Below are 26,408 nucleotides of genomic sequence, written 5' to 3'. Positions count from 1 at the left end.
GGCTGAAGAGTTGTTTCAGCACTCTTTGACTTTATGCCTGAGTACTCAATAGGAAACAACTCCAAATTACAACTGCAGGACTTCATAACTGAATTTAATTCCATCATTTGCTGTCAAACAACTTGCACTTTTCCAATAAGCATTGCTACATAACAAGCCAACATTTATCAAGTTTCTCTTTGTTAACAATTAATTCCAACAATGCAGACGAGATTACAATTCAAACCAATTGAGCAGCCAATATCTGATTGATTCCTGGCTTATATCATTATACATATTCTTTGACAGTATAAAGCTAATTCTTTGTTACCTGTTACTTCTTCTTCATCATTGCTGGTTGCTTCTGATCCACCTCCACATGCTAGAATTCTTCCCCATCCTTTCAGTTTTGCAAGCTTCTTACAAATCTAGCCATTTGATTACATCTTTCCTTTAACAAAATCAGATTTGCTCTTTTCCTCTGCAGATATTTCAATTGTTTTCAGAATCAGAATCAGACTTTAATCACCAAGTACCTGTACACATACAAGGAATTTACTTCCGGCAGATGTTGTCTCTCTGCACATAACAGATGATAAATATAAATGAAAATATAGATTATACATACTAGTAGTGCAATCCAAGTAATAGTTACCCGACAGTTAACCGGCAGTTAACTGTTCAGCAAAGTGACTGCAGTAAGGAAAAAACTTCTCCAGTGCCTATTAGTCTTAGTCTGGAGGGATCTGAAATGCCTACCAGACGGAAGCAGTACAAACAAATCTCAACTGCTCATCTTGCATTAAAAGTGAGAAGGTAAAATCGGTTGTGGCCAGTTTCCAGATATGATTGAAGATCATATTGGGAGGCATGAGGCCAACCAAAGTTTTTGACTCAATTCTAATCAACTTGGATAGATTATTGCTACTCAAAAGGCCCTCCACAGGCCAGTTTAATGAGATAAACATCATGGCTTGACCAGTCTCAAGGCATACACTAGAAGTGGACAGAATGGATGAGAGACATGGTGCCAATCACATACTGTTACAGGGAGTACTCATGTTTTTGTAGTTCCCAATATTTTTAAAAGTTATTTGTTAAGTTGATTGTGGTGTTAGCAAAAATAAATTAATTGCAAGCTTCACCATAAGGTTCTAAAACAGGTGCTAGCTTCATCATAATTTATAGTCATTCCCATGAGGAATAAAACACGGTGGAAGATCTAGTCCAATCATCACTACTTAAGGAAACTAAAATACTTTTAAAATAAAAGGAAGGGATCAGTGTATATATGCATCAATTGGATACCAAGATTTGACAGACTTAGTAGAGTCAACCTAATCTTATAAAAGTCAAAAGGTGTCCTATTCAGCTGCTAGAACATAGGATATTCTAACTACTCATGAATAAGGAGTGCATGAGCATGCAGGGTACTTTAATTATAAAAAGTATTGATGAAAATTGCCACAAAATATTTGGTATTTAGGCTCAGATTTACTGTGATTTGGATCAGTTCAGGGAATATACACATAATTTCTGGATGGTGGACTGCGGCTGGTAGACTACTGCGAGGATCAGTTGTTGATAACCTGAATCAATGATATGGAGAAGTGGCAAAATGTAACCTTTGTTTGCTGATAATTCATGGCTAAGTAGGGGAATAAGCTGTGAGGAGGCTTTAATTGGATAAAGGTATGAACAATGAAAGAGCAAAAATGTCTCTAGATGGTATCTAGATATGAATTTATCTGTATTGTAAGGAAATATATTTTTATCTTGTTCTGCATAGGAGGTTGTGAAGCTGATATTCAGGGAGTTCTGAATATGGCTGCACAATAGTTACAAAGTTAGCAATTCAGAACACAAATGTATTCAAATATAATAATACAGAATTTTCGTTCTACTTATGAGAGGACTTGATGGGCCTATACCTGGAGTTCTGTGCAATTACTTGGCAATTGGTAGTTGGTAAAAATCCTTCTTTCCCAAAACATACTGGGGTAATTCTACACTGTCAACAAAGAAAGTATCCCCACTACAGCTGCTATAGTCTGACTTGTTGCAGCATCCTCCAACAATATAGGAAAATACAGCGAACTATCAGGATAGCAAGAAAGATCATTGGCTTCACTCTGTCATCACTGCAGAACTTGTATGTGTCCAGGAAATATCATTGCTGATGCTACCCACTGACCAAAGGGCATTTTCTAAGTCCTCTCGGGTTCTTAAAACAAAAACTTCATGCCATCTTAAAAGTTTTCTTCCTCCAGGCAGTTAATCTGATCAACCATTCTTGTTATTTCCCACCCACCAGTTCCATCTGTTGCCTCAGTCGCTGCACTGTAAACACTTTAAACTATTTTAAAATGCTGTTTATATTGTAAATACATGTTGGTATTTATGAATTTATATACATTTTGGTCTATACCCATACTCTATCTTTTTACTATTCTTCATTCTTTATAATTGTTGAATGATGTTTTTGTTACAGCAAATTTCTAATTGATGTAAATGTACAGTATATTTCAAATAAAGTTGATCTTTGATTTTGATCTATTACCTAATGAAATTACCTATTACCTATTTACTTGAAATTACCTATTACTTGCCTTCGTGGGGATAAAGCAAAGGTGGAGTGTGTTAATTACCGAAGTTTAGCTATTGTTCAATGAGAAAACAATGGAGTTGACTGGGCTTTTTCTTCAAAATATTGGAAAAATCAGAGGTAACCTGTTTGAAACATATATGAGGCTGGAAAGCTTGATACTTTGGATACTGGGAAAGAAGTCTAGAACCAGGCAAAACAGTCTTAAGAATCAAGGGATCTGGTTATTTAGGTTTGAGGCAAAAAAAAGCATCTACAAGGGTTATGAAATTTTGAAATCCGCCAGGCTATGGGGATTGAAATTACTGAGATAAAGTAGGAAATCAGAACTGTGGTAAAGCATGAAATCAAACCTGTAGAAAAAGGACAGGTTACACCCAAACCCAAAGGGGTACAATATCCTAGCTGGCAGGTTTAATAGAGCAGTTAGGGAAGGTTTAAACTACTTTGCCATGGGTATAGGGCTCAGGAAGGGGAAAACAGATATAAATCAAAGATAGCGTGCAACAGAGATGATAGAAAGGACAGGCAGAAGATGAGGCATAATCACAGCCAGTGTGATGATTTACAGGACAATAGAGGTGTGGTGCAGTTAAAACAGAAAGCAACAAACACTGGACTGAGAGTGTTATATTTGAATGCACGTAGGATAAGAAATAAAATGGACGGTCTTGAAATTCAGCTACAAAATGGCAAGTATGATGATGTGGTCATCTCTGAAACTTAGCGAAAAGATGGCTACTATTGGGAGCTGAATGTCCAAGGATATACGGTATATTGGAAAGATAGGTTAGTAGGCAGAGGGGGGTGATGTGGCCCTGTGTATAAGAAATAATATTAAATCATTAGAAAGGGATAACATACAATCGGAAGGTGTAGAGTCTTTACGGGTTGAGTTAAGAAATGGTGAGGGTAAAAAGACACTAATGGCAGCTGTATACAGGACTCCAAACAGTAGCCAGGATGTGGAATACAAATTATAGCAGCAGATAGAAAAGGCATGCCAGAAAGACAATGTCATGATAATCGCTGGGAATTTTAACATGAAAGTGGATTGGGAAAACCAGGCCAGTACTGGACCTTGAGAGAGAGAATTTGTAGAATGTCTACGAGATGGCTTTTTAGAACAGCTTGTTGTTGAGCCCACTAGGGGATTGGCTGTGCTGGATTGGGTGTTGTGCAATGATGCGGAGGTGATAAGTGAACTTAAGGTTAAGAAACCCTTGGGGTACAGTGATTACAATATTGATCGAGTTCACTTTGAAATTTGAGAAGGAGAAACTAAATTCTAATATGTTGGTATTTCAGTGGAATAAAGGAAATTACAATGGTGCGAGAGGGTAACTGGCCAAAGTTGACTGGAAAGAGGCACTAGCAGGAAGGACAGCAGAGCAGCAATGGCTGGACTTGCTGCAAAAAATGAGGGAAATAAAAGACAGATATATTCTAAATAAGACGACATTTTGGAATGGAAGATGGATGCTATCGTTGCTGACAAGTGAAGTCAGAGCCAAAGTAAAAGCAAAGGAGAGTGCATACAAGGAAGCCAAAGCTAGTGGGAAGATAGCGGATTGGGAAGCTTTTAAAAACTCGTAGAAGGAAACTAAGACGGTCATTAGGAAGGAAATGATGAATTATGAAAGGAAGATGGCGACTAACATCAAAGAAGATACTAAAAGCATTTTTACGTATATAAAGGGTAAAAGAAAGTTGAGGGTAGATATAAGACCAATAGAAGATGATGCTGAAGATATTGTAATGAAAGATGCGGAGATGGCAGAGGAACTGAATGCGTATTTTGCATCAGTCTTCATAGTGGAAGACATTTGCAGTATACCAGACATTCAAGAGTGTCAGGGAAATGAAGTATGTGCAATGAAAATTACGATTGAGAAGGTGCTCAGGGGGCTTAATGATCTGAGAGTGGATAAATTTCCTGGATGTGATGGAATGCACCCTCGGGTTCAGAGGGAAGTAGCTGGAGAGATCGTGGAGGCATGATCTTTCAAGAATTGATAGATTCTGGCATTGTACCGGATGACTGGAAAATTACAAATGTTACTCCGCTATTTAAGAAGGGTGGGAGGCAGCAGAAAAGAAACTACAGACCTGTTAGCCTGACATCAGTTGTGAAGTTTTTGGAATTGATTGTAGGGATGAGATTATGGAGTACCTGGAAGCACATGACAAGATAGGCCAATGCTAACATGGTTTCCTGAAAAGAAAATCCTGCCTGACTAACGTACTGCAGTTTTTTTTTAGGAAATTACAAGCAGGAATGCAAAGGAAATGCAGTAGATGTGGTGTACTTGGATTTTCAGAAGGCCTTTGACAAGGTGCCACACATGAGGCTGCTTAGCAAGATAAGAGCCCATGGAATTACAGGGAAGTTACTAGCATGGGTGGAGCATTGGCTGGTCAGCAGAAAACAGAGAGTGGGGATAACGGGATCCTATTCTGGCTGGTTGCTGGTTACTGGTGGAGTTCCACAGGGGTCGGTGTCAAGACCGCTGCTTTTTACAATGTGTGTCAATTATGTGGACTATGAGATTAATGGATTTGTGGCTAAATTTGCCGATGATACAAAGATAGGTGTAGGAGCAGGTAGCGTTGAGGAAACAGAAAGCCTGCAGAGAGAATTAGATGATTTAGGGGAATGGACAAAGAAGTGGCAAATGAAATACAGGAGGAGGAGAAGATGGCTACGCAGCACGCACAGCCTCTCTGGAGAATGGATATGCATTACGTGTTAAGCAGGGATCCGTGCACAATCCTGATTTGATGGAGGCAGACGTGAGAGCGTGGAGGAACATCTGGAGAACCTTCTGAAATGCCCGCTTCGCTGCCGCTGCCACTGTGCGGTCCGGAATTTCCGGAGGAGAAGGTCTCCGAGACCTCGGCTTTGCTTGTTTCGGAGGCCGGGATGAGGTCGAAGGTGCTCGGCAGAGGATGGCGCTCAGGAGGCAGTATTGGAGGCTCAAATTTTTCGGACGGACTCAGAACCTGCTGTCATCGGGTGCTTCCGAGGCATTGTCAGTGCCTGGAAGTTTATGGCAGGGAGAGTTCTCCTGTTTGCTGCCTGATATCGAGACGATTGGAGTCAATCGGGACTTGAGACTTTTTAAACTGCATCCATGGTCTACGTTTATTGAATTATTTTGCACTGCTGTAACTATATATAATTATGTGGTTTTGTCAGTGAGAGTCTTGGTTTGTCCTTTCTTTTTATTTTGAGATATCACTCTGGAGGAACATTGCATCATTTCTTAATGCATGCATGCATTTCTAAATGACAATAAACAAGGACTGAGTGTCCTCATAATCTAATCTAAAGCAATGTTGGAAAGTGTATGGTCATGCACTTTGGTGGAAGATATAACTGGGAGACATTATTTAGAAGGGGACAGAATTCAAAATGCAGAGATGCAAAGGGACTTGAGAGTCCTTGTGTGTTAACCTCCAGGTTGAATCAGTGGTGAAGGTGGCGAATGCAACGTCTGCATTTATTTCTAGAAGTGTAGAATATAAGGGCGGGGATGTGATGTTGAGAAGGCACTCAATGAGACCGCACTTGGAGTATTATGTGCAGTTTTGGGCTCCTAATTTTAGAAAGGATATACTGACTTTGGAGAGGGTTCAGAGAAGATTCATGACAATGTTTCCAGGAATGAAAGGGTTACCATATGAGGAATGCCTGGCAGCTCTTGGGCTGTATTCCCTGGAGTTCAGGAGAATGAGGGGGGATCTCATAGAAACATTTCGAATGTTAAAAGGCCAGAACAGATTTGATATGGCAAATTTATTTCCCATGGTAGGGGAGTCTCTAGGACAAGAGGGCACAACTTCCAAGACGAAAGACGTTCATTTAGAACAGAGATGCGGAGAAATGACTTTAGTCAGAGAGTGGTAAATCTATGGAATTTGTTGCCCCAAGCGGCTGTGGAGGCCAAGTCATTGGGTGTATTCAAATCAAAGTAGGTTCTTGATTAGCCAGGGATCAACGGGTATGGGGAGAAGGCAGGGGAGTGGGGATGACTGGAAGAATTGGATCATCCCATGATTGAATGGTGGAGAAGACTTGATGGGCCAAATGGCCTTTTCCCAGTTCCTATCTCTTATGGTTTTATGCTCCAAATGGCCTTACTGAATAGCACAGTAGGCTTGAAATACTAATAGCTATTTCCTGCTCTTATTTCAAGTATACATGCACCACAGCCCAGTAATTGTTTTAGATTGGCTCTGAGAAAGCCTAAAAAATGTTAGACTCATTACTGAACTAAATGCCCTTCAAATATTCTCAGAGTACAAGTTTACCTCTAATACTGACATCCATTGTAACCATTAAAAAAAAGCAAGCATATGACTAATTCCACTTAAAAAAACTTCTGATCTTTGGGAAATTTATGTGGCAATTTAACAAAATATTCTGTTTTCATAAATTCCTCCTGTTATTTCTCAGACATCGTTATGGGACAAAATGTGGTTCATTAGCACTCAAAATTATGCTTAATGACCACTCAAAAGCACTTTATGACTGTTTGGTACCATGTGGTTTTACAAATATATACACAAACATGTAGAATTCTCAGCATAGCAACGTGCAAATAACAATGCAACCTAGAGCACACCATGAACAAGATAAACTTACTGATCTTTGTTATAGTTCAAGTGTATACGGCATACAGTGCTGTAGTTTCAGATTAAGCAGGAACTATTGCAGAGTTTTTCTTCCCTCATTTGTTACTTGAGTACTATTTTATATAAATCAACACCATGCCCATCCCAGTCTGCCCCATCAAGGCCTTTGGCAGTAGTAAGTACAATAAACAAATGTGTTCTTTATTAGTGTTTGCCATTTTTGGACCATGTTAAAGAAACGGAGTCAAGGGTGGGGAATGAGAAATCATGCATCATTCAGATGTTAAAAACTACTTTTCATGAAAAATATCACAAACTGATAATTATAAATTATAATTATAAAGAAACAATTAATATATAATCTGCTGCAGATACTGTTGTGTTTTGTCAATTTTACTTAGTAGCTTCTGGAAGCACTCTATTTGCTTCTAAATCAGGCAATAATGCTCATTTAAACCATGAAACGGGATCTGTAAATTGGCTGTGTTTGTCATCTTTGAAAACAGATTTTCCATCTGTTTGATACTGCATTATACAATCCAATTTTATTGCTGGCCAAGATATTTTTATTTTTAATAAACATTGGCTAAGGTTTAATTTTTCTGTTGAATCTTAAAGGATAAACTATTATTAAAATTTAATTGATAGTCATCAGCAAATAAACATTGAGAACTCTAACATTTATTGTTTCAATCCCTATCCTAGAATCATGTAAAGCTCTGGGGAAAGCCATTTGCTCCTTCATTTCTGGGTAGCTCTTTGCAAATAGCTATTATATTAGAATCATACAAATGATCTTACCATATCTCATTTTTTCTTTCAACACAGAAGGATGCCATTTTTCTCACTGAATTCATACTGGCTCTCAGAGTAATCCCATCAGTCTCCTGTCCCCATTTATTTCTCTTATTCTACCTTCCTCCTAAATCTCTCCAATTCTTTTGTCACTCATCTGTGGTAGGGGTAATATAAAGTAAACAATTTGTCTACCCATCATGTGCTTTTGGGATATGGGAGGAAACTGAAGCAGCCATTGGAAACCCACATGGTCTCCATAGAGACAGCACTGGTGGTCAGGATTGAATCTGCATTGCTGGAACTGAGGAACAGCAACATTAAGTGCTGTGCTGCTGTGTTAACCATCTCAAAAAGCTCCAAGTTTGTCCAATTCCCTCTAAGAACTACCTATGGAATCAGATTTTAGCATTCATCTTGGACTGAATTAAGTAAAACAAAGCTTAAGCAGTTCAGGGCTTAATTTTCTTAATTATCTATGATGTTCCAATGCTAGCTTTCAAACAATTCTGTTAAAAAGGCATGTAAATTAACAGCAAAAATTGTCTCGGCCATCTCAGTGCCAGTATTTAACTACATCATCTAGGCCCGGGTTCCCAACCGGGGGTCCACAGACCACTTGCTTAATGGTATGGTCCTTGGCATAAAAAAGGTTGGGAACCCCTGATCTAGGCTATACTGCAATGCAGTAATTTGAAGTCCTGCAATGTTGAATTGACAATCCGTTGGCAGAGGATATATAAATCAAGGATCTGTCTACTTATTTCAGTGGTCAGTAAATTATGAAATTGGAATATTAAAATTCTGCAAGAAAGGATGAGATTAAATAGAGCAAACAGCCTGGTCATTCATAGTGAAGCTCCATATACTGTACCTTAAGCTTGTCATATCTATCACTCAGTGAGGAAACCTGATGCTCCCGGTGACGTCCTACAAGTTTGCATAAGGCACAGATCAGCTGATCATCCGTGACACAGTACATATTCACCTTTTCATCTTCATGCTCCAGACACATTAGGCCACGTAGGTGGGAGTCCGGGGTTGGCTCTATCAGCCGGTGGCCAGTAAATGGTTTTTTGTTAGGGTGGGTGGCCCTGAGGCAACGGTCACAGTAGGAGACCTCACAGGTCACGCAGGTCTTGACTGCATCCCGTGGTGGCTCTTGCTCACAGAACTGACACTGGACCCTCTCTGAAGACATAGTGATGGGATCCTTGTACAGTCGTTCACGGCGGCATTCACTGGGGGAGCTGGGTCCACTCAGCGAAGCTTTCTGAAAGCGATCAATAATGTTCTGCAGAGTTATATTCCGCTTCAAACCCTCCAAGCCACGGTGGTTCAGAGATATAACATATCGGCAAGTTGGACACTGGAAGGCAGCAATTGATTTGATGGTCTCGTTGGAGGTGCAGTGAGAGACGAGGATTCGGTGGGCGCAGTTGAAACACAAACTATGGGCACACGGCAAAAGCAGAGGGTCTTCAAATAACTCCAGACAAATTGGGCAGGTTAATTCAGATTCAAGTGTTTCCATCTTCAGGCAAAGCAATCTTGCATTATCAGTGTTACCCAGGGAAGCTGGTCAGCTACCTGTGAAAGAAATATAAAACTAGCATGAGCTGATTGGATACTCTTTTAAAGTATGCCAGATATGTTACTCTTGAATCAAACCATGACATTAAATAAAAGGTAAGATCAATATTACATAGAAATTAATTGTAATCTTAAACCCATAGAGTCCTAGATTTACAGCACAGAAGGAGGCAATTTGTCCCAGTATCTCCATGCTGCCTTTCAACATGTGTAGTCCCACCTTGTAATTCATTGTTCCTGGCTAGGTCCATTTCTAGTGTTTTATGTGGTTCTAATATGATTTCCTGCTTGTCCTTTACTGACCATGTCTTAGACTAGATGCATTCCAAATGATTTCGTAACCACCTTTCCTGCATATTCTGCCAACTCTCAGGACTTGGAGAAGAGTCCATGACTCTCTCTAACTTTACAATTCCCAATCTCCCACCATTTATCACATATTCTCTGCTTTGTTTGCTAGCCCCAAATGCATTACTTCACACTATTCTGCAATAAATTTTATTTGCTAGTTTTATAGCAGGCAGTCTAGCCAGTTAATATCTATCTCCCTGCAGCCTGCAACTTTTTTTCCTAATACTTCTGGGACTGAGAATCTTATGCAAACCTCTTAATTAATCACAACCCAAGTTTAAATCATTAATACATGAGACAAAAAGCAAAAGACCTAATAGGTCTTCAGAAACCTATTGCATATTACTTTGTAGTCATTAAAACATGATCATCCCTTAACAATAACACTTTGATGTCCTTGTTTGTGTCATTCAATATTCTGCCCATGACTGATCTTTCACTGATTACAGCATCCATTGCAGAGAGATTCAAGATTTTCAAAAGTGGAGCTAGTAAGCATTTTATGAAATGTCTATATTAAATCTTTCTCTGTATTTATGGAAGGGGTAACTGTATCTCATTGTGGTGTTGATTGTTATTGCATCTGAGAGACAGATCTAAATTTATATAATAACTTTTACTCTCCCACCTAAAGCATTTTCCAGCCAGTGAACAACAGTTATTCTGGTTGCCAGATTGAAAACAGCATGCTTTGAAAGGGATTGTAGAACCTGCTTCTTGTAATGTTGAATGAATGATAAACGATTGTGGGATGAGGATCTGTGTTCAAAGACTTAATTCTACAGTGAAGGCTATAGCTAAGTGTAGGAATTACTTAAGCATATTAAAACAGTTCAGCTAACAGTTTCCATCACAACTGGAAGAATATATTTTTTTTCCCCAGGAGCAAATATTAACTTTTCTAAATAAACAGATTTTCCAATAAGCCACTGTAATGAAGGTCTTTAAAAACATTTTATATCACTATATTTTGCTCCTGTCCATTTTTTCCCAAATTGTTCTATACTTCTAACACTAATGATAGCATAACATTTTCAGATATTCACGTTTCTTCTAGAGACCTATCTTTGATCATTTGTATGACAACTAAACTAACATAATTTGAAAATTTAGTGCTGTGCAGAACTACAAGATCTTCTATCTTAATAAGGTGTGAAATGGCTGAGAAAATAACTCAGAATCTGCCCTGTCATGTCCTCTCAATTCTTGCAGATCTCAATGAGATAATTTTCATTCCTTTGAACTCCTGTGAGTGAAAGGAAAACCCGTCATCCCAGGGGTCAAAGTAATGAATCTATGCCACACTAATCTAGGATTGCTCCTTGTGTGTAAAGACTCAACTGGTAGACAGTAATCCAGATGTGGTATCAGCAAAGCTTTCAAATTCAGCAAGGCTTCCTTGTGTTTCTTTATTCCAGAAGACTGACAACAGAAGTATATCATTTGCCTTAATTGTTTACTGAACCTGTATACACACTTTCTGCACTCCCTCTGTACATGACACTTTACCAGTTCCTCACTGTTATTTCTATTCTTCTCACCAAAGTGAGCAACCTCACATTTCCTCACCTTATTTTCCATCTGTACTATCTTACTCATTTTCTAAACCTTTCCAAAGCAGATGAATACTTCTCAATGCTTGCTGTTGGACCCATCTTTGTAACAATATCAGAAACAAATTTCAGTAGTTGATCTTTTCATCTAAATTATTAATATAAATTGTGGAGAGCTGATTTGCTTTGTTAATGACAGCACAACAGTTTCTGCACTTGTTAGATGCCAAATTATTATGATTGCTTCTATCTTCTTTTTCCAATCAGGTCATTTGGGATCAAGGGTAGTCTGCATCTAATCTGTTTTGAGATATCTGACATGGCTAATGAAGCCAATGTGAGAACATTAAATTTTTTCGCAGATGGGTTGGGAGGTGCCTAGTCAGGTAGGTGCATGCATAATTAGTGAGGCAGAACATTCTGTACACTGCTTATACAGGACATAGAACACAGAAATCTACAGCACATCACAGACCCTTAGGCCCACAATATTGTGCCGACCATATAACCTACTCTAGAGGCTGCCTAGAATTTCCCTAGCGCATAGCCCTCTGTTTTTCTAAGCTCCGTGTACCTATGTAAGGGGCTCTTAAAAGACCCTATTGTATCCACTTCCACCACTGCTGCCAGCAGCCCATTCCACGCACCCACCACTCTCTGTGTGAAAAATCGTACCTCTGACATCCCCTTGATACCTACTTTCAAGCACCTTAAAGTTATGTTCCCTCGTGTTAGCCATTTCAGTCCTGGAAAAAGCCTCTGGCTATCCACATGATCAATGCCTCTCATCATCTTATACACCTCTATCAGGTCACCTCTCATCATCAGTTGCTCCAAGGAGAAAAGGCCAAGTTCACTCAACCCATTCCAAAAAGGTACACCCTCCAATCCAGGAAACATTCTTGTTAATCTCCTCTGCACTCTCTCTCTATACTATCCATATCCTTTCAGTTGTGAAGTGACCAGAACTGAACACAGTACTCCAAGTGGGGTTTGACCAAGGTCTTATATAGCTGTAACATTACCTCATGGTTCTTGAACTCAATCCCACAGTTGATGAATACCAACACACAATATGCCTTCTTAACAACACTATCAACCTACACAACTGCTTTGAATATCCTATGGACATGGACACCAAGATCTCTCAGATCCTCCACACTGCCAAGGAGTCTTACCATTAATTCCGTCTTCAAATTTGACCTACTAAAATGAACCACTTCACACTTATCGGGGTTGATATCCATTTGCCATTTCTCAGCCGACTTTGTATTCTATCATTGTCCCGCTGTAATCTCTGACAACCCTCCAGACTATCCACAACACCCCCAACATTTGTGTCATCAGCAAACTTACTAATCCACCCGTCTACTTCTTCATCCAGGTCATCTATAAAAATCACAAAGAGGAGGGGTCCCAGAGCAGATCCCTGCAGAACACCACTGGTCACCGACCTGAATGGACTTCTGAGTGCACCTGATACAATATCATCTTGAATACTCTTTTTCCACTTTAATTGATCATTGGCCTGAGACAGATCGTTATAGTCCAATATCAAATAGCACAGGCTATTAAGTCAAACTGAAGTTAAAATTGTAAACCTGCTTATAATAGCAAAAGGACTTAACTTGTTATTCAGTGAGGCTCAAAGAAACATGATCAGGTATGTTTCTGAAGAAAGGTGATTCATCGGAAGAACTTTGTGTTTTTTTCCACAGCTGTAGCCCAACCCAAATATTTCTAGCACCTCTTGTTGTCATTTCAAACATGTAGCAGTTGTTTTGTATTTCCAGTGTCAGAGTTATGTCTTTCAGTCAGGATGTTGACAGATGCACAAAGCCCAAACAATGATATTTTTGGGTTTCAAATTGAAAACTGCTGAATCACACTTCAGCAATCACAACTACAACAACATCTGAATTAATGATAGGCCAGAGCAGAAAACAGGCGAGGTCCAAATCCCTTGCCTCTCGGTAAAATAACCTGTCAGCATTCAGTGCTGGACATGAGTAATAGTCATCTGAGGAAAATAAGGGAATCAGTGCTGTAGACCAGTACCCCAGTAAGGAGGAAGAACTTCTGAGGAGAGGTGCAATTTTAAAGGACAAAATTAAAGGAAAAAAATGACCAAATTATTTAATTTAACTGACCAGTGATTTAGTATCCATGTTGACATATTTTCATTAATCCCTTTCATCCATCAATATCTCCCTAATAAAAATACAAAGTTAAACGGTACTAGAAATAAGGGTGCACTTACAAAGAATATAAATGAACAGCAATGAAGATATTACAGGAAAAGATAAAACTGACAGAAAAGTTTTTGTTTTGCACTTTAAACAATCCGTAGCATATGGATTTCCAAATAATCCGACTACTATCTCCAAAGTCAACACAAATAAAGAACTCAAGATTATAGTTAGTGTACATTGAAACTTATGTAAATGTAGTTTCAAATTGAGCAGGCTGCTGGTTATCTTTTGTGTTTGAGTGCCTCTGGCCATTATAGGTGAGTTTTATAGGTCTAGAGTATTTGTTGGTAATGAAAAATATGATGGCAACCAGATGGTTTAGCGAAAGAAAAGCACTCCTCTATGATCTTCAAAGCATTGTTCCAGTCCAGGAGCGCTGGTTTGAAAGGCCACTTTGCTGACAGCTGCAGGAGACGTGTGAAATGGAATTGATCCATTATTAAGGCTGATCACATTATATAGCCTCCTAAATTCTATTTCCCTTTTTCCATTGAATTGCCAATTTTATCATCCTAAGTCTTAAGAAACACCAATGTAGAAACTATTATTGTGGAACTGTGCAAAGTAGAGTTTTGGCAATGAGGTAAAGGCATGTTTATGTCTGATGCAGATGCATCTGACATGGAAAACCACAAAGTTTGTAGAATAATACTCTACAACTAATCCACACCATGCTGTCATGGGAATGCTTTATAAGGTAACATGAGTGAGCATTACTTTGCATTCAATCAAAGCTATATATAGCAGTGCTCGGAAACATGGATATATGAATCTATCATTACATTATGATGATAGACTCAGACACTCCTGTATCAGTAGGCTAAACCCAGTAACTCTCTGTTGTCGGAAATCAGGTTCACGGGTTTGGTGGGTGGGGTCTGAAGACACTACCAGCAAGTAAGTTAGCTGTTCATTTACAGGAGAAGACAGACACTAAACATTCAGTAACCCATTCAAGTAACACACAGTGGCAAATCCTCATCCAAAGTATATACTCGGGCCTCATTACTGCACACATTTCCACTGTTTATTGTTTCCACAGCACCAGTTACAACTGTCCCAGTCCCCAGGGAGTGAAAAGAGAGTGCATGGTTTCCACGCGCCAGATTTAAACTCTACTGGTACTGTGATGTTATCAGCTAAACAGTAGCTAGTGGGAGGGGCTGTGACGCCCCTTAAATGAGCTAATCCCTAGCTAGTATAGGTGAAGAGGCTTTTGAAGACCTTACTGCAACATTCTCCCACACATTTCAATGTTTTAAGCTAGCAAACAGCACAACATTGACCATATCCTCACAAAAAAATGGGAATTGGAATGCTTACAGGTTCTCCGCAGATTTAGCTACTTAAATCAAAGAATGTAATTGACAGGGAAAACCTCATATCCCATGCACTTTACTAATATTAAACTACCATAAATTCAACCAAATTGTGAGTCAGTCCATACCATGAGATAATTGTATTCTTGTTTATGGAGGGAAAACAAAACTCTCTCTAAATTCAAGGTTATGCTTTTCCTACACTTGGATCATTCCTTTGAGGTTTTCTACATCAAAATTTACTTAGCCTCAAAACAGATTTGTAGATTGATCAAAATTAAAACAGAAAAGTTGCCAGCAGTCAACCATGACAATGATGTCTTTATCTCTCCTCTTGGGTATGACACATGTAGTTAAAACTTAGTTAGCTCATGTGTGAAATGCTCTTCAGTACCAACTAGCTTTCATCAGTAATCAGACCTGACTTCAAATGGGATCAGAAATGAGCTCATGCCCATGCACAAAGCTGCCTGTCATTTTGCAGAACGAGGAAAAGGCAGCATTTATTCCATGATAGTGACCGAAGAACACAAGTTCAAGAAGAAGTGAGAAGTATATTACTCCACTTAAAATTAAATTAGAATTGGAAAGGTAATAATTGTTTGATAAATTCAGTCCATTGTAGATTCAACTTTATGCATCAGAATCAGATTAGTTCTGCTCATTTAGGCTCTTAGGAAATGGAATGCACTGGAGTTAAGGTACCTTCTTAGTGATGTTCCCATTCCTTCACCAAGATTAAAACTAACTTAGGAGCATTTACATGATATGATGTAGAAGAGACATTACTTCACAATGACCATATGTAACCTAAATAATAAAATAGTAAGCAATATCATTCCCCAGATTAGAGGACTCCCTTCTTATAACCATATTTATTTATAAGCCCATGTTGTATATTTTCATAGACTGCATTACAGACTGCTGCCGTACTGAATATTTTGAACAGCATGAAATCTACAAACCCATTTCCAGGTTATCAGGAAAGCAACTAGCAATGAAATGGGGAACTTGAGAGAAACATTTTCCCTCAGATTAGTAAGAGTGCAGAACTCTTTCTTAGGGAGTGCTTTGGATGAACAGAGTAAGTGCATTGAAAGGGAGGCAAGGTACACATCATATGGAGAAAGCAACGGAAAATTATGCGAATAGAAATTTGAGAACACTTAAGTGAAGCGTTCAAGTCAGCATGGACTGGTTCCACCAACTGAACTGTGTGCGCTGAATGCACCATGAAGTGCCACTTTTTGTTCACAATAGAACGTCAAATCAATAATAGTCCAGTACCTTTTACAGAGAAGCTTCTTTTTTTTTGTTCAGCAATGTACCATTTTGTAATGTTTCTCAAAACCAGATGCTAGTTACCAGTGCTTATCTTCAAATACTGAAAACAGTACATGAAGCCAAGTAAAATTTTTATTCCAACCTCGAGAAAATCCTAGCCTGAATCCCAGAGGGAGATAAGCTAATCTTGTGAGTGATTTTAATGGCAGCACCAGAAAAGGCTGATGGCAAAGTGCAATTAACAAGGAGGGATCAGTTAAAACAAACCCAGTACAGTTCGCCTAACTATATGTTTGGAACAGTGCCTTATCATAAACAACAATCTATTTCATCACACAAATATGGGATCACATAGCATCATCCTTGATCGTGGCAAAGTACCTCGCACATAACATACATGCCTATAAAAAGTTTTCACCCTCTTGGAATTTTCATGCTTTATTATTTTTAAGCATTGAGCTTTTTGACACTGGTCAACAGAAGAATCTTTCATGTCAAAATGAAAACAGATCTCTACAAAGTTATCTAAATTAATTAAAAATATAAAACACAAAAAATAATTGATTGCAGAAGTATTCACACCCCCACCCCTTTAATATGACATACCAAATCATCGCTGGTGTAGCAAATTGGTTTTAGAAGTCACATAATCAGTTAAATGAAGGTCTGCTTTTTGAGACCTGTGTACAGTCCAGGTGTTTCAATTGATGTAGTGAAAATACACCAGTAACAGGAAGGTCCAACTGCTGGTGAGTCAGTACCCTGGCAAAAATTACACCATGAAGACAAAAGAACACTCCAAGCAACTCAGTGAAAAGGTTATTGAAAAGTTCATGTCAGGAGAGGGATACTAGAAAATTTCCAAGTCACTGAATATCCCTTAGAGTACAGTTAAGTCAAACATAAAGAAATAGAAAGAATAGGGCACAGGTGTAAATCTGCCTAGAGCAGCCCATCATCAAAGACTGAGTGACTTTGCAAGAAAGGAACTAGTGAGAGAGACTACCAAAAGACCTATGACAACTCTGGAGGAGTTACAAACTTCAGTGGCTGAGAAGGAAGGGACTGTACATACAATTGATGCCTGGGTGCTTCACCAGTCGCGCCTTTATGGGAGAAAGGCGCTGTTGAAAAACTCACATGAAATCTCAGCTGGAGTTTGCCAGAAGCACGTGAGAGACTCTGAAGTTAGCTGGCAGAAGTTTCTATGGCCTGATAAAACCAAATTTGAGTTTTTTGGCCACCAGTTTAAATGTTATGCACACCAACAGAAACACACCATCCCTACCATGAAGTATAGTGGTGGCTGTATCATGCTGTGAGGATGCTTCACTGCAACACGCGCTGGAAGGCTTGTAAGGGTAAAAATGAAGGCAGCAAAATACAGAGAAATCCTTGAGGAAAGCCTGATGCAGTCTGTAAGAGAACTACAACTTGGGAGAAGATTTGTTTTCCAGCAAGACAATGACCCCAAGCATAAAGCCAAAACTACACAGGGATGGCTTAGAAACAAAGTTAGTGTCCTGGAGTGGCCAAGTCACAGTCCAGACCTCAATCCAATTGAGAATTTGTGGCTGGACATGAAAAGGGCTGTTCACTCATCATCCCCTTGCAATCCGACAGAGCTTAACCAGTTTTGTAACGAAGAATGGGGAAAAAATGTAGTCTCCTGGTGAGCAAAGCTGATAAAGACCTATCTGCACAGACTCAATGCTGAAATTGCTGCCAAAGGTACATCTACCAAATACTGACTTGAAGGGGATGAATGCTCATGCAATCAAATATTTTGTGTTTTATATTTGCAATTAATTTAGATCACTTTGCAGAGATCTGTTTTCACTTTGACATACAAGACTTTTTCTGTTGATCAGTATCAAAAAAGCCAAATTAAATCCACTGTGATTCAATGTTATAAAAAGATAAACATGAAAACTTCCAAGGGGGGTGTATACTTTTTATAGGCACTGTATCCAGCAAATATGTTATGACCAGTACCTTACAAATAACAATATTATCCAAGCAAGCAACTGGAAGACCTACATCATGACAAATACTGGGTGACTGCTACAATAACCATCAATAATCCACTCTATTATCTTCACAGAGCTGACCCTAAATCTGCAATAGCAACATAAATGCTACCATAAGAAATTGATTGTCAAAGGTATTGAAGGGCTTGTAAACAAAGCTGATCACAGGAAGATGACAACTCTTAACCAACAGCAGCTGCTGTGTGCCATCAGTGTCTAGTATATACTAAAATCCACAATGAATCACATCTGTGAATAGTCTATTGACTTCACTGTCAGAAAATGCCAATGATCTCCACCATCCTGTTTGTTTCAGAGACAGGAAACACTTACATCAGGCATCCGAAACTGCTGGAGATAAGCGATCAATACAAAAGCAAAAAGCTTTTTGCAAGAGCCTTCCAATGTCTCTGCAGGATAAATGAACCAACAACAGGCTGAGGGTCAATGTTATGCTCATCCAGCTCTAAGGGGCAAACCACATTTGCAAGCCCAACACCAGGCTCCAAAAATGGACAATCTACTCTAAACTCTGTCAAAGGGAGAAATCACTTCAAAGGTATCATCACAGCCTACTGAAAACAAGAACTATTGTGTGTGGGAATCATGGGTTGAGGTAACTCAGAATGGAAAAGGTGAATACAGCACCTTTACATCAATGCATTTCACCTGTCAAATGGAAAGCCAGTATAATTGAGAGCAGACCACATTGTGCACCATCCATTGACCTGTTTGGTCAAACACAACTGCCCCATCTGTGGAAGAGCCTGCTGGTCTGAAACTGCCTTCATCAATCACTTCAGAACCTACAGAATTGGAGTGGAAGCAAGTTGTCCTCAAACCCAAAAAACTGCTTAAAAAAAAATGGAAAGATGCAACTTGAGTCTTATATCCACCACTGTCATCAGTTCTCACTAGCATCCTTATTTCTGCATTTACATGTTAGGGCCTACTCTAATATTTCAGAAATGTACTAGGAAAATTAGTCAAAGATCTCCTATTGCAACTGCAATAACCTTCCTTCTCTTATGTAATCTGGAAAAATTCTACACCAAAAATACTAACATGAAGAGGCTTTTGAGTTCAATTTCCAAAATAGATGTCTTTTCTGTGTTGTACAAAGAAGGCTGTGAATTATATATGCCATGCCAGTAATACTAGGGACCAATAAAGCAAGATGTTTTGAAGGAAGGAAAATAACCCAGAGAGTCATTAGCTCACCTTGGCCTAAATTACTTTGTCCAGAAAACTATTGGCAAGTCCTCTCTAGATGACTGGAGTTCTTATTTTCTTTCCCCACCTGAAGCATTTGGCACTTCCAGTGCTTTCTTTTGTCACCTACCCTTCAGCAGTTTACTCTATGGCCTTGCTTTGAGTGGGGGTAAGCTCTGTGTACTCATCAACTTAACAGCAGAAAAAAAATTAAAAGAAAGTTTCAAAGAAGGGACTTTCAACCCGAGATGTTTATTCTGTATGTCTTCTCACTAATATGGCCTGACCAGCTTTCTAGCATTTTCTGTTTTTAACTTAGTAGCCAGTTCTTCATTCTCATTTATGCTTAATCATGCAAATATTTCAGCTTCCATCACTAGAAAGATTTTGATTGCTATGATACAGGTTGGATTTGAATGACCAGTTACTAACACCTTGGAGCGGTTTAACGAACAATGCAAAAACAACAATTGAATATAGGACATCTGGGGTTCATAATCTCATTTTAATATAGCTATAACATTGACCAACTCACCTAGATTGGGGAACATTAATAACCTGCATGCAATAGGTTTATAAATGCATGCATTTAGCAAAGGTCACTTGAACAGAAAGTAAGAGCAATACAGACTGGGACTTCCTCAGATGCCATGCAAATATGGAATTCAGGATATAAACAAAATAAGAAAAAATATTCCAATATCTTGTCTCCTTGACTAAGCATCAACCTCAGTGAAAAGCATGATGATTTCAAATTAATTCTTGATTTAACAGGCATATAAATGTAGGCGTACAGACTATGCCAAAATGGAAGAATGATTTACGAATGTATTTTGCAAAAGTGGAGGGATGATGGAGTTTTTCTGCTAACTCACTGTCCTTTCATATGGGATTTAGTTTCTAATCCAGCTGCACCTGAATAAACACACAAGTTAACTATGAGAATTCTTCATGAAATGATTTTCGTATTTTCCGAGTTCAATTTTGTGGACATATCCCATAATTTTGCATCAAATTAACACAATGTTGTCTGCGTCAGGCACTGGGTCAACTATTTAACTGAAAGGCTACAAGGTTTATAAGACCATGAGACACAGGAGCAGAATTAGCCCATTGAGTCTGATCTGCCATTCTATTATGGCTGATTTATTAACCACCCCCCCCCCCTTCCCCTGCCTTCTTCCCATAACCTTTGACTCCCGCATTAATCAATCTATTTATACAGAGTGGAACAGGCCCATCTGGTCCAACAAGATTCACCCCTCAGCAACCCATCTATTTAACACTAATCTAATCACAGGACTATTTACAATGAACAATTGACCTCCTAACCTGTACCTCTTTAGACTGTGGAAGGAAACCAGAACCCTGAGGAAATCCACATGGTCATGGGGAGGGCTCCTACAAATGCTTTACAAGCTGCATCTGAATTGAATTCCCAACTCTGGAACCCCGAGTTGAAATTGCACCGTGCTAACCACAATGTTACTGTAGTGCCTATCGACCTCCGCTTTCAATATACCCAATGACCTGGCCTTCACAACCACCTGTGGACAGGACTTCCACATATTCCCCATGATCTGGCTACAGAAATTCCTCCTCACCTGTTCTAAAGGGACATCCTATTTTGAGTCAGTGCCCTCTGGTCCTAGACTCCCCCACTAAAGGAAACATCCTTTTCATGTCCACCCTATATAGGCCTTTCAATATATGATAGATTTCAATATGATTAGCTCTTATTCTTCCGAACTCCTGAGAGTTCAGGCCTAGAGCCATCAAATGCTCTTCATACATTACCCCTTTCATTCCCTGGATCATTCCTGTGAGTTTTGATCCAATTCAGCATGCCCAGTATGACTAAATTTTTTTTATTTAGAATTTATCCATTGTTCAAAACTTTTCTTGCTGGCGTTTCATTTTCTGGTGTTAAGTATACAAGTATACTGCACATTTTCATCTTAGTTTTCAATTTTTGGCAATGCCAAGAATATATAGAACATGGAACACAGAAGAGTACAGCACAGGAACAGGCCCACAACATTGTGCTGAATCAGCTAAAAAGCCAAAAAAACCCCCACAAAAGCTAACTGCTCCTATTTACACAGTGTCCATATCACCCCTCCCCCATCTTCTGCCCATTGATATGCCTAGCTAAACGTCCCTTAAAAGCCTCTAACAGAGGCTACACCAGCACTACACCAGCCAGCACATTCCAGGCATCCATCATTCTCTGAGTAAAGACCTTATCCCATCACACCCCTTTGAACGTATCCCCTCTCACCTTCAATGTATGCCTCTGGTATTAGACATTTCTATCCTGGGAAAAGATACTCTCTGTATACTCTATCTATACCTCTCAAAATCTTATAAGCCTCTGTCGGATCTTACACGAGCGTCTGCTGCTCCAAATCATGTTTAGGAAATATGGCACTGGCATATTTTATTTATCCACTGGTACCTGCTCAGGAATATACTCTTGCATTTTCAGAATTATTAGACCATTTAAATCTCTGACTGTCACATATCATAACCTATCCGTAACATCTATTTAATACTCAATATGGTGCTTGCGACAAACAGCAATGTTTTGTGAGCTGCATGCAAAATTTCCAGATATAGTGCTTCTGAACTACTATCATTGCAAACTGCTGCTGTATTTTCCCTTTAAGTCATGTACCTCTAAACTGGCTTAACAAACTAGCAATTTTAAATCTTCTGAAGAACTCAGAGGATTTAACTCTCAAGAATGCAGGTAAGGTATCTTTAAGTGGACAAAGGCACATCGCCATGGCCAGAAGAGGAAGAGGTGGTGAGGACTCCAAGCCAGACTGAAATGTCGAAGTATGAAACTTCCTCTACCAAATATCTTGTTAGCAAAAGCACAGTCATTGAAGAACAAGATTGAGGACCCAAGGGCAAAATTACTGCATCAGAAAGAATTGAAGAATTGCTGTGTTTTGTGTTTCATGGAGACATGGCTAACTCAAGACATGCTAGAAACATTGGCTGGATGGGATGGCTTCTCGATACACTGGTTGGACCAGACTGCTGATTCAGAGAAGGCAAAAGGTAGGGGTCTCTGTTTCATGATAGGCTCTTTGTGGTGCTCGGATCCAGTGGTCTTGTTGCACTCTTGTTCCCCTGACCTGGAACATCTAACGATTATTCTACTTATCAAGAGTTCTCCTCTGTGAACCTGGCCACAGTATACATAGTGCCTAAGGTCGATGTTAAGCGGGCACTCGAGGAACTGAATGTTGCCATCAGCAATGAAGAAACAGCCTACCCCTATAACTTTCAAATCATTCTCAGGGACTTCAACCAGGCTTAGTTGAAGAAATCTCTGCCCAGTTATCATTAACATGTCACCTGTAGCACCATGGAACCCAATACACTCAACCACAGCTATACTACCTTAATGAATGCCTACCATTCAATCCCTAGACCGCATTTTTGAAAATCTGATCAGTTAGTCGCCCTCCTCTTAACAGCATACAGACAGAGGAGAGGCTACAAGGTTGCTTCAAGTCAATGGACTGGGCCGAGTTCAAGGACTCAATTGATCTGAATGATTGTGCCACACTTGAGGACTTTAAACAGTTGTGTACGAGTGTGTCCCCACAAAATCATTCAGGATCTTCCCCAACCAGAAGTCCTGGATGAGCCATGAAATCCTCCATCTGCTGAAGGTCAGATCAGTCATTCAAGTCTAGCAACCACGTAAAATTCTAGAGGTTCACGTAAGATCTCCAGAAAGCCATTTCATAAGCAAAGTGGCTATTCTGAACCAAACATAAACCACTGAAGGATTCCCATCAGCTGTGGCACGGCTTAAATGCTATCACCTCCTATAAGGTGAAACCAAAAGATATACAGTAGGTGACAACAAGGTTTTGCTCCAAGGTGAACTCAATGCCTTTAATGGTCGATTCGTCCATTAAAACATGGAGGAACCTTCACAAACTCCCACAGCCCCTGATGACCCCGTGAGTAAAGTCTCTGAGGCCAACATGAGAGTATCCTTGAGGAGGGTGAATCCATGGAAAGCAACTGACCCAGACGGTGTACCTGACAAAGTACTAAAGACTTGTGCTGATCAACTGGCTGGAGTGTTCACTGATATCTTTAAACTCTTGCTTTGGCAGTCTGAGGTACCCACCTGCTTTAAGCAGGCTTCAATTATTCTGGGGCTTATGAAGAATGTGGTAACCTGCCTCAATGACTATCATCTAGTAGCACTTACATCCACTGACTGATGTGCTTTGGGATGCTAGTGATGAAACATATCAGCTCCTGCCTGAGAAGTGACTTGGATCTATTCTAAGCAACACACACACAAAATGCTAGAGGAACTGAAAAAGAGTACAGTCAACATTTCAGGATGAGACCCTTCAACAGGAAGGGTCTCGGCCCAGGTTACTGAGCTCTTCCAACATTTTGTGTGTTGGAGTTCCAAGATTTTCCCTTAAGGAAACTGCTGACTTTGTCCCATCTTGTCCTGTGTCACCAAGTACTCCATAACCCTATCCATAACAACTGACTCCAACATTTTCCCAAACACTGAAGTCAGGCTAACTGGTCTATAATTTCCTTTCTGCTGCCTTCCTCCTTTCTTAAAGAGTAGAGTGGCATTTTCAATTTTCCAGTCCTCTGGAACCATGCCCATGTCCAATGATTTTTGAAATATCCTTACTAATGTCTCCACAATTTCCACTGCTACCTCTTTCAGAACCCTAGGATGCAGTTCATCTGCTCTGGGTGACTTATGCAACTTTAGATCTTTCAGCTTTTTGAGCACCTTCTCCCTTGAAAGAGTAATTGAACTCACTTCTCTTCCCTTGCATCCTTCAACATCTGGCACGCTGCTAATATCTTCCACAGTGAAAACTGATGTAAAATACTCATTTAGTTCATCCGCCATCTCCACGTCTCTCATTATTATTTCTCTGGCCTCATTTTCTAGCGGTCCTCTATCCACTCCCGTCTCTCATTTATTTTCTATATACTTGAAAAAGCTTTTTCTATCCACCTTGATATTGTTTGCTAGCTTACTTTCATATTTCATCTTTTTAGTTACTTCTGTTTGTTTTTAAAAGCTTCCCAATCCTCTATCTTCCCACTAAGTTTTGCTTTGTTGAATGCCTTCTCTTTTGCTTTTACATTAGCTTTGATTCCTCTTGTCAGCCATGGTTGTACTATTTTGTCATTTGAGTAATTTCTTTGTTTTTGGATTACATCTATTCAGCAACTTCCTCATTTTTCATCCCTGCCAGCATCTCCTTCCAAATTACTTTGGCCATTTCCTCTCTCAAACCATTGTAATTTCCTTTACTCCACTGAAATACTGCTTTGCCAGACTTTACGTTCTCCCTATCAAAGTTCAATTTGAACTCAAGCATATTGTGATCACTGTCTCCTATGGATTTCTTTACCTTAAGCTTCCTAATCACCTTGAGTTCATTACATAATACCCAATCCTGTATAGCTGATACCTTGGTAGGCTCAATGACAAGCTACTCTAAAAAGCCATCCCATAGGCATTCAACAGATTCACATGCTTGAGATCCACTTACAACCTGATTTTCCCAATCTACCTGCATGTTAAAATCTCCCATGACTATCATAACATTGCTCTTTTGACATGCCCTTTCTATTTTCTGTTGTATTCTGTAGGCCAATTCCCAGCTACTATTTGGAGACCTGTATATAACTACCAACAGGGTCCTTTACCCTTGCCATTTCTAAACTCAACCCACAAGGATTCAAAATCTTCCTATCCTATCTCACATCTTTCTAATTATTTCATGCCATTCTTTATCAGCAGAGTCATACCACCCCTTTAAACATTTAAACTACCATTCCCCTCTTTTCCCTCTTTCCCTTCTGCACCATGGACATATGCTCAGTGCCTGGTCTCTGTGGCATTCCCCTGGGAAGTCGTTCTCCCTTAACAAAATCTAAAATGTTTTACTTATTATTGAGTGGAATGGCCACATTGATGCTCTGCACTAACTGCCTTTTCACTATTCATTTCCAGGTCATCCAGCTGCTGCTAACGCTTCATTTACTTTGAACGGTGAAATTATTTTTCCAATGGAATACCTGGGTACTTTATTTAGCACTATTTGCCCTCCATTAGTTATTCCTTTTTTCTACAGTGTCTTATGGTTTACTTTTTTATGGTTTATTCAATGCTCATTCTCTTTCTGTATTCCATGTCTATCATCCTGATTAACAGGTTGCATTTCTAGTTGTTTTCGTACTCTCATCCCAGGTTCTTGTTTTTCCTAATCCATTACATTTATTTTTCTTCATGTTTCCTTCTCATTAGTTCTCCTTTTCTCTGTTTGTCCTTCTCTCCGAATTCCATGTCTTCTTCACTCTTAAAAGCCATCTCAAACTGGCGTGTGCTGGTCTTGGGTCAAATGAGCAGGAGTCACAAGGGCCAGGTATACCCCTCTCCACCCCCAGATCACTAGGGTCTGAAATCCATGCAGGTCCAGAAATTAAGGCCCAAAGGTCAAAGGCAATCTTTGTGAGTCCAGAAGTTGAGGCATGAGGGTGAAGTGAGTGAGATCTGTCTGAGTCAGGAAGTCAAAGCCCATTATTGGGTCAATATCCAGATGTTGCTGAAGTCCGGAGGGCAAAGGTGAAGGCTAAAGTCCAGAGGTTAATGAGTCCACAGATAGAAGGTCAAAGACTGAAGGTGGAAGCCCGAAGGTGTTATGAGAGATTGAGGCCCAAAGATCAAACCTGTGATTGGCCATGGAGTGAAGTTCAAAGTTGTAGGCCAATCT

General features: G+C 39.5%; 1 protein-coding gene across 8 annotated transcripts in view; it reads right to left on the bottom strand.

The window, feature by feature from the left end:
• Window positions 1–26,408, bottom strand: part of LOC132398118 (probable E3 ubiquitin-protein ligase MID2) — a 248,902-nt gene that overhangs the window by 119,835 nt on the left and 102,659 nt on the right. For 7 of the 8 annotated variants that reach the window (XM_059977125.1, XM_059977127.1, XM_059977122.1 and 4 more), the window contains one exon: window positions 8,892–9,607. In XM_059977125.1, coding sequence (XP_059833108.1) covers window positions 8,892–9,551 — 660 coding nt within the window. In that variant the 5' untranslated portion in view covers window positions 9,552–9,607. The remainder of the gene's footprint in view (window positions 1–8,891; window positions 9,608–26,408) is intronic. The other variant, XM_059977129.1, reaches the window with a different exon arrangement.

Source organism: Hypanus sabinus, chromosome 8 (assembly GCF_030144855.1).
Source record: "Hypanus sabinus isolate sHypSab1 chromosome 8, sHypSab1.hap1, whole genome shotgun sequence".
In the NCBI taxonomy this organism is placed as follows: domain Eukaryota; kingdom Metazoa; phylum Chordata; class Chondrichthyes; order Myliobatiformes; family Dasyatidae; genus Hypanus; species Hypanus sabinus.
Note: the sequence above shows the minus strand (reverse complement) of the source record. Positions and strands in the feature narration are given on the sequence as shown.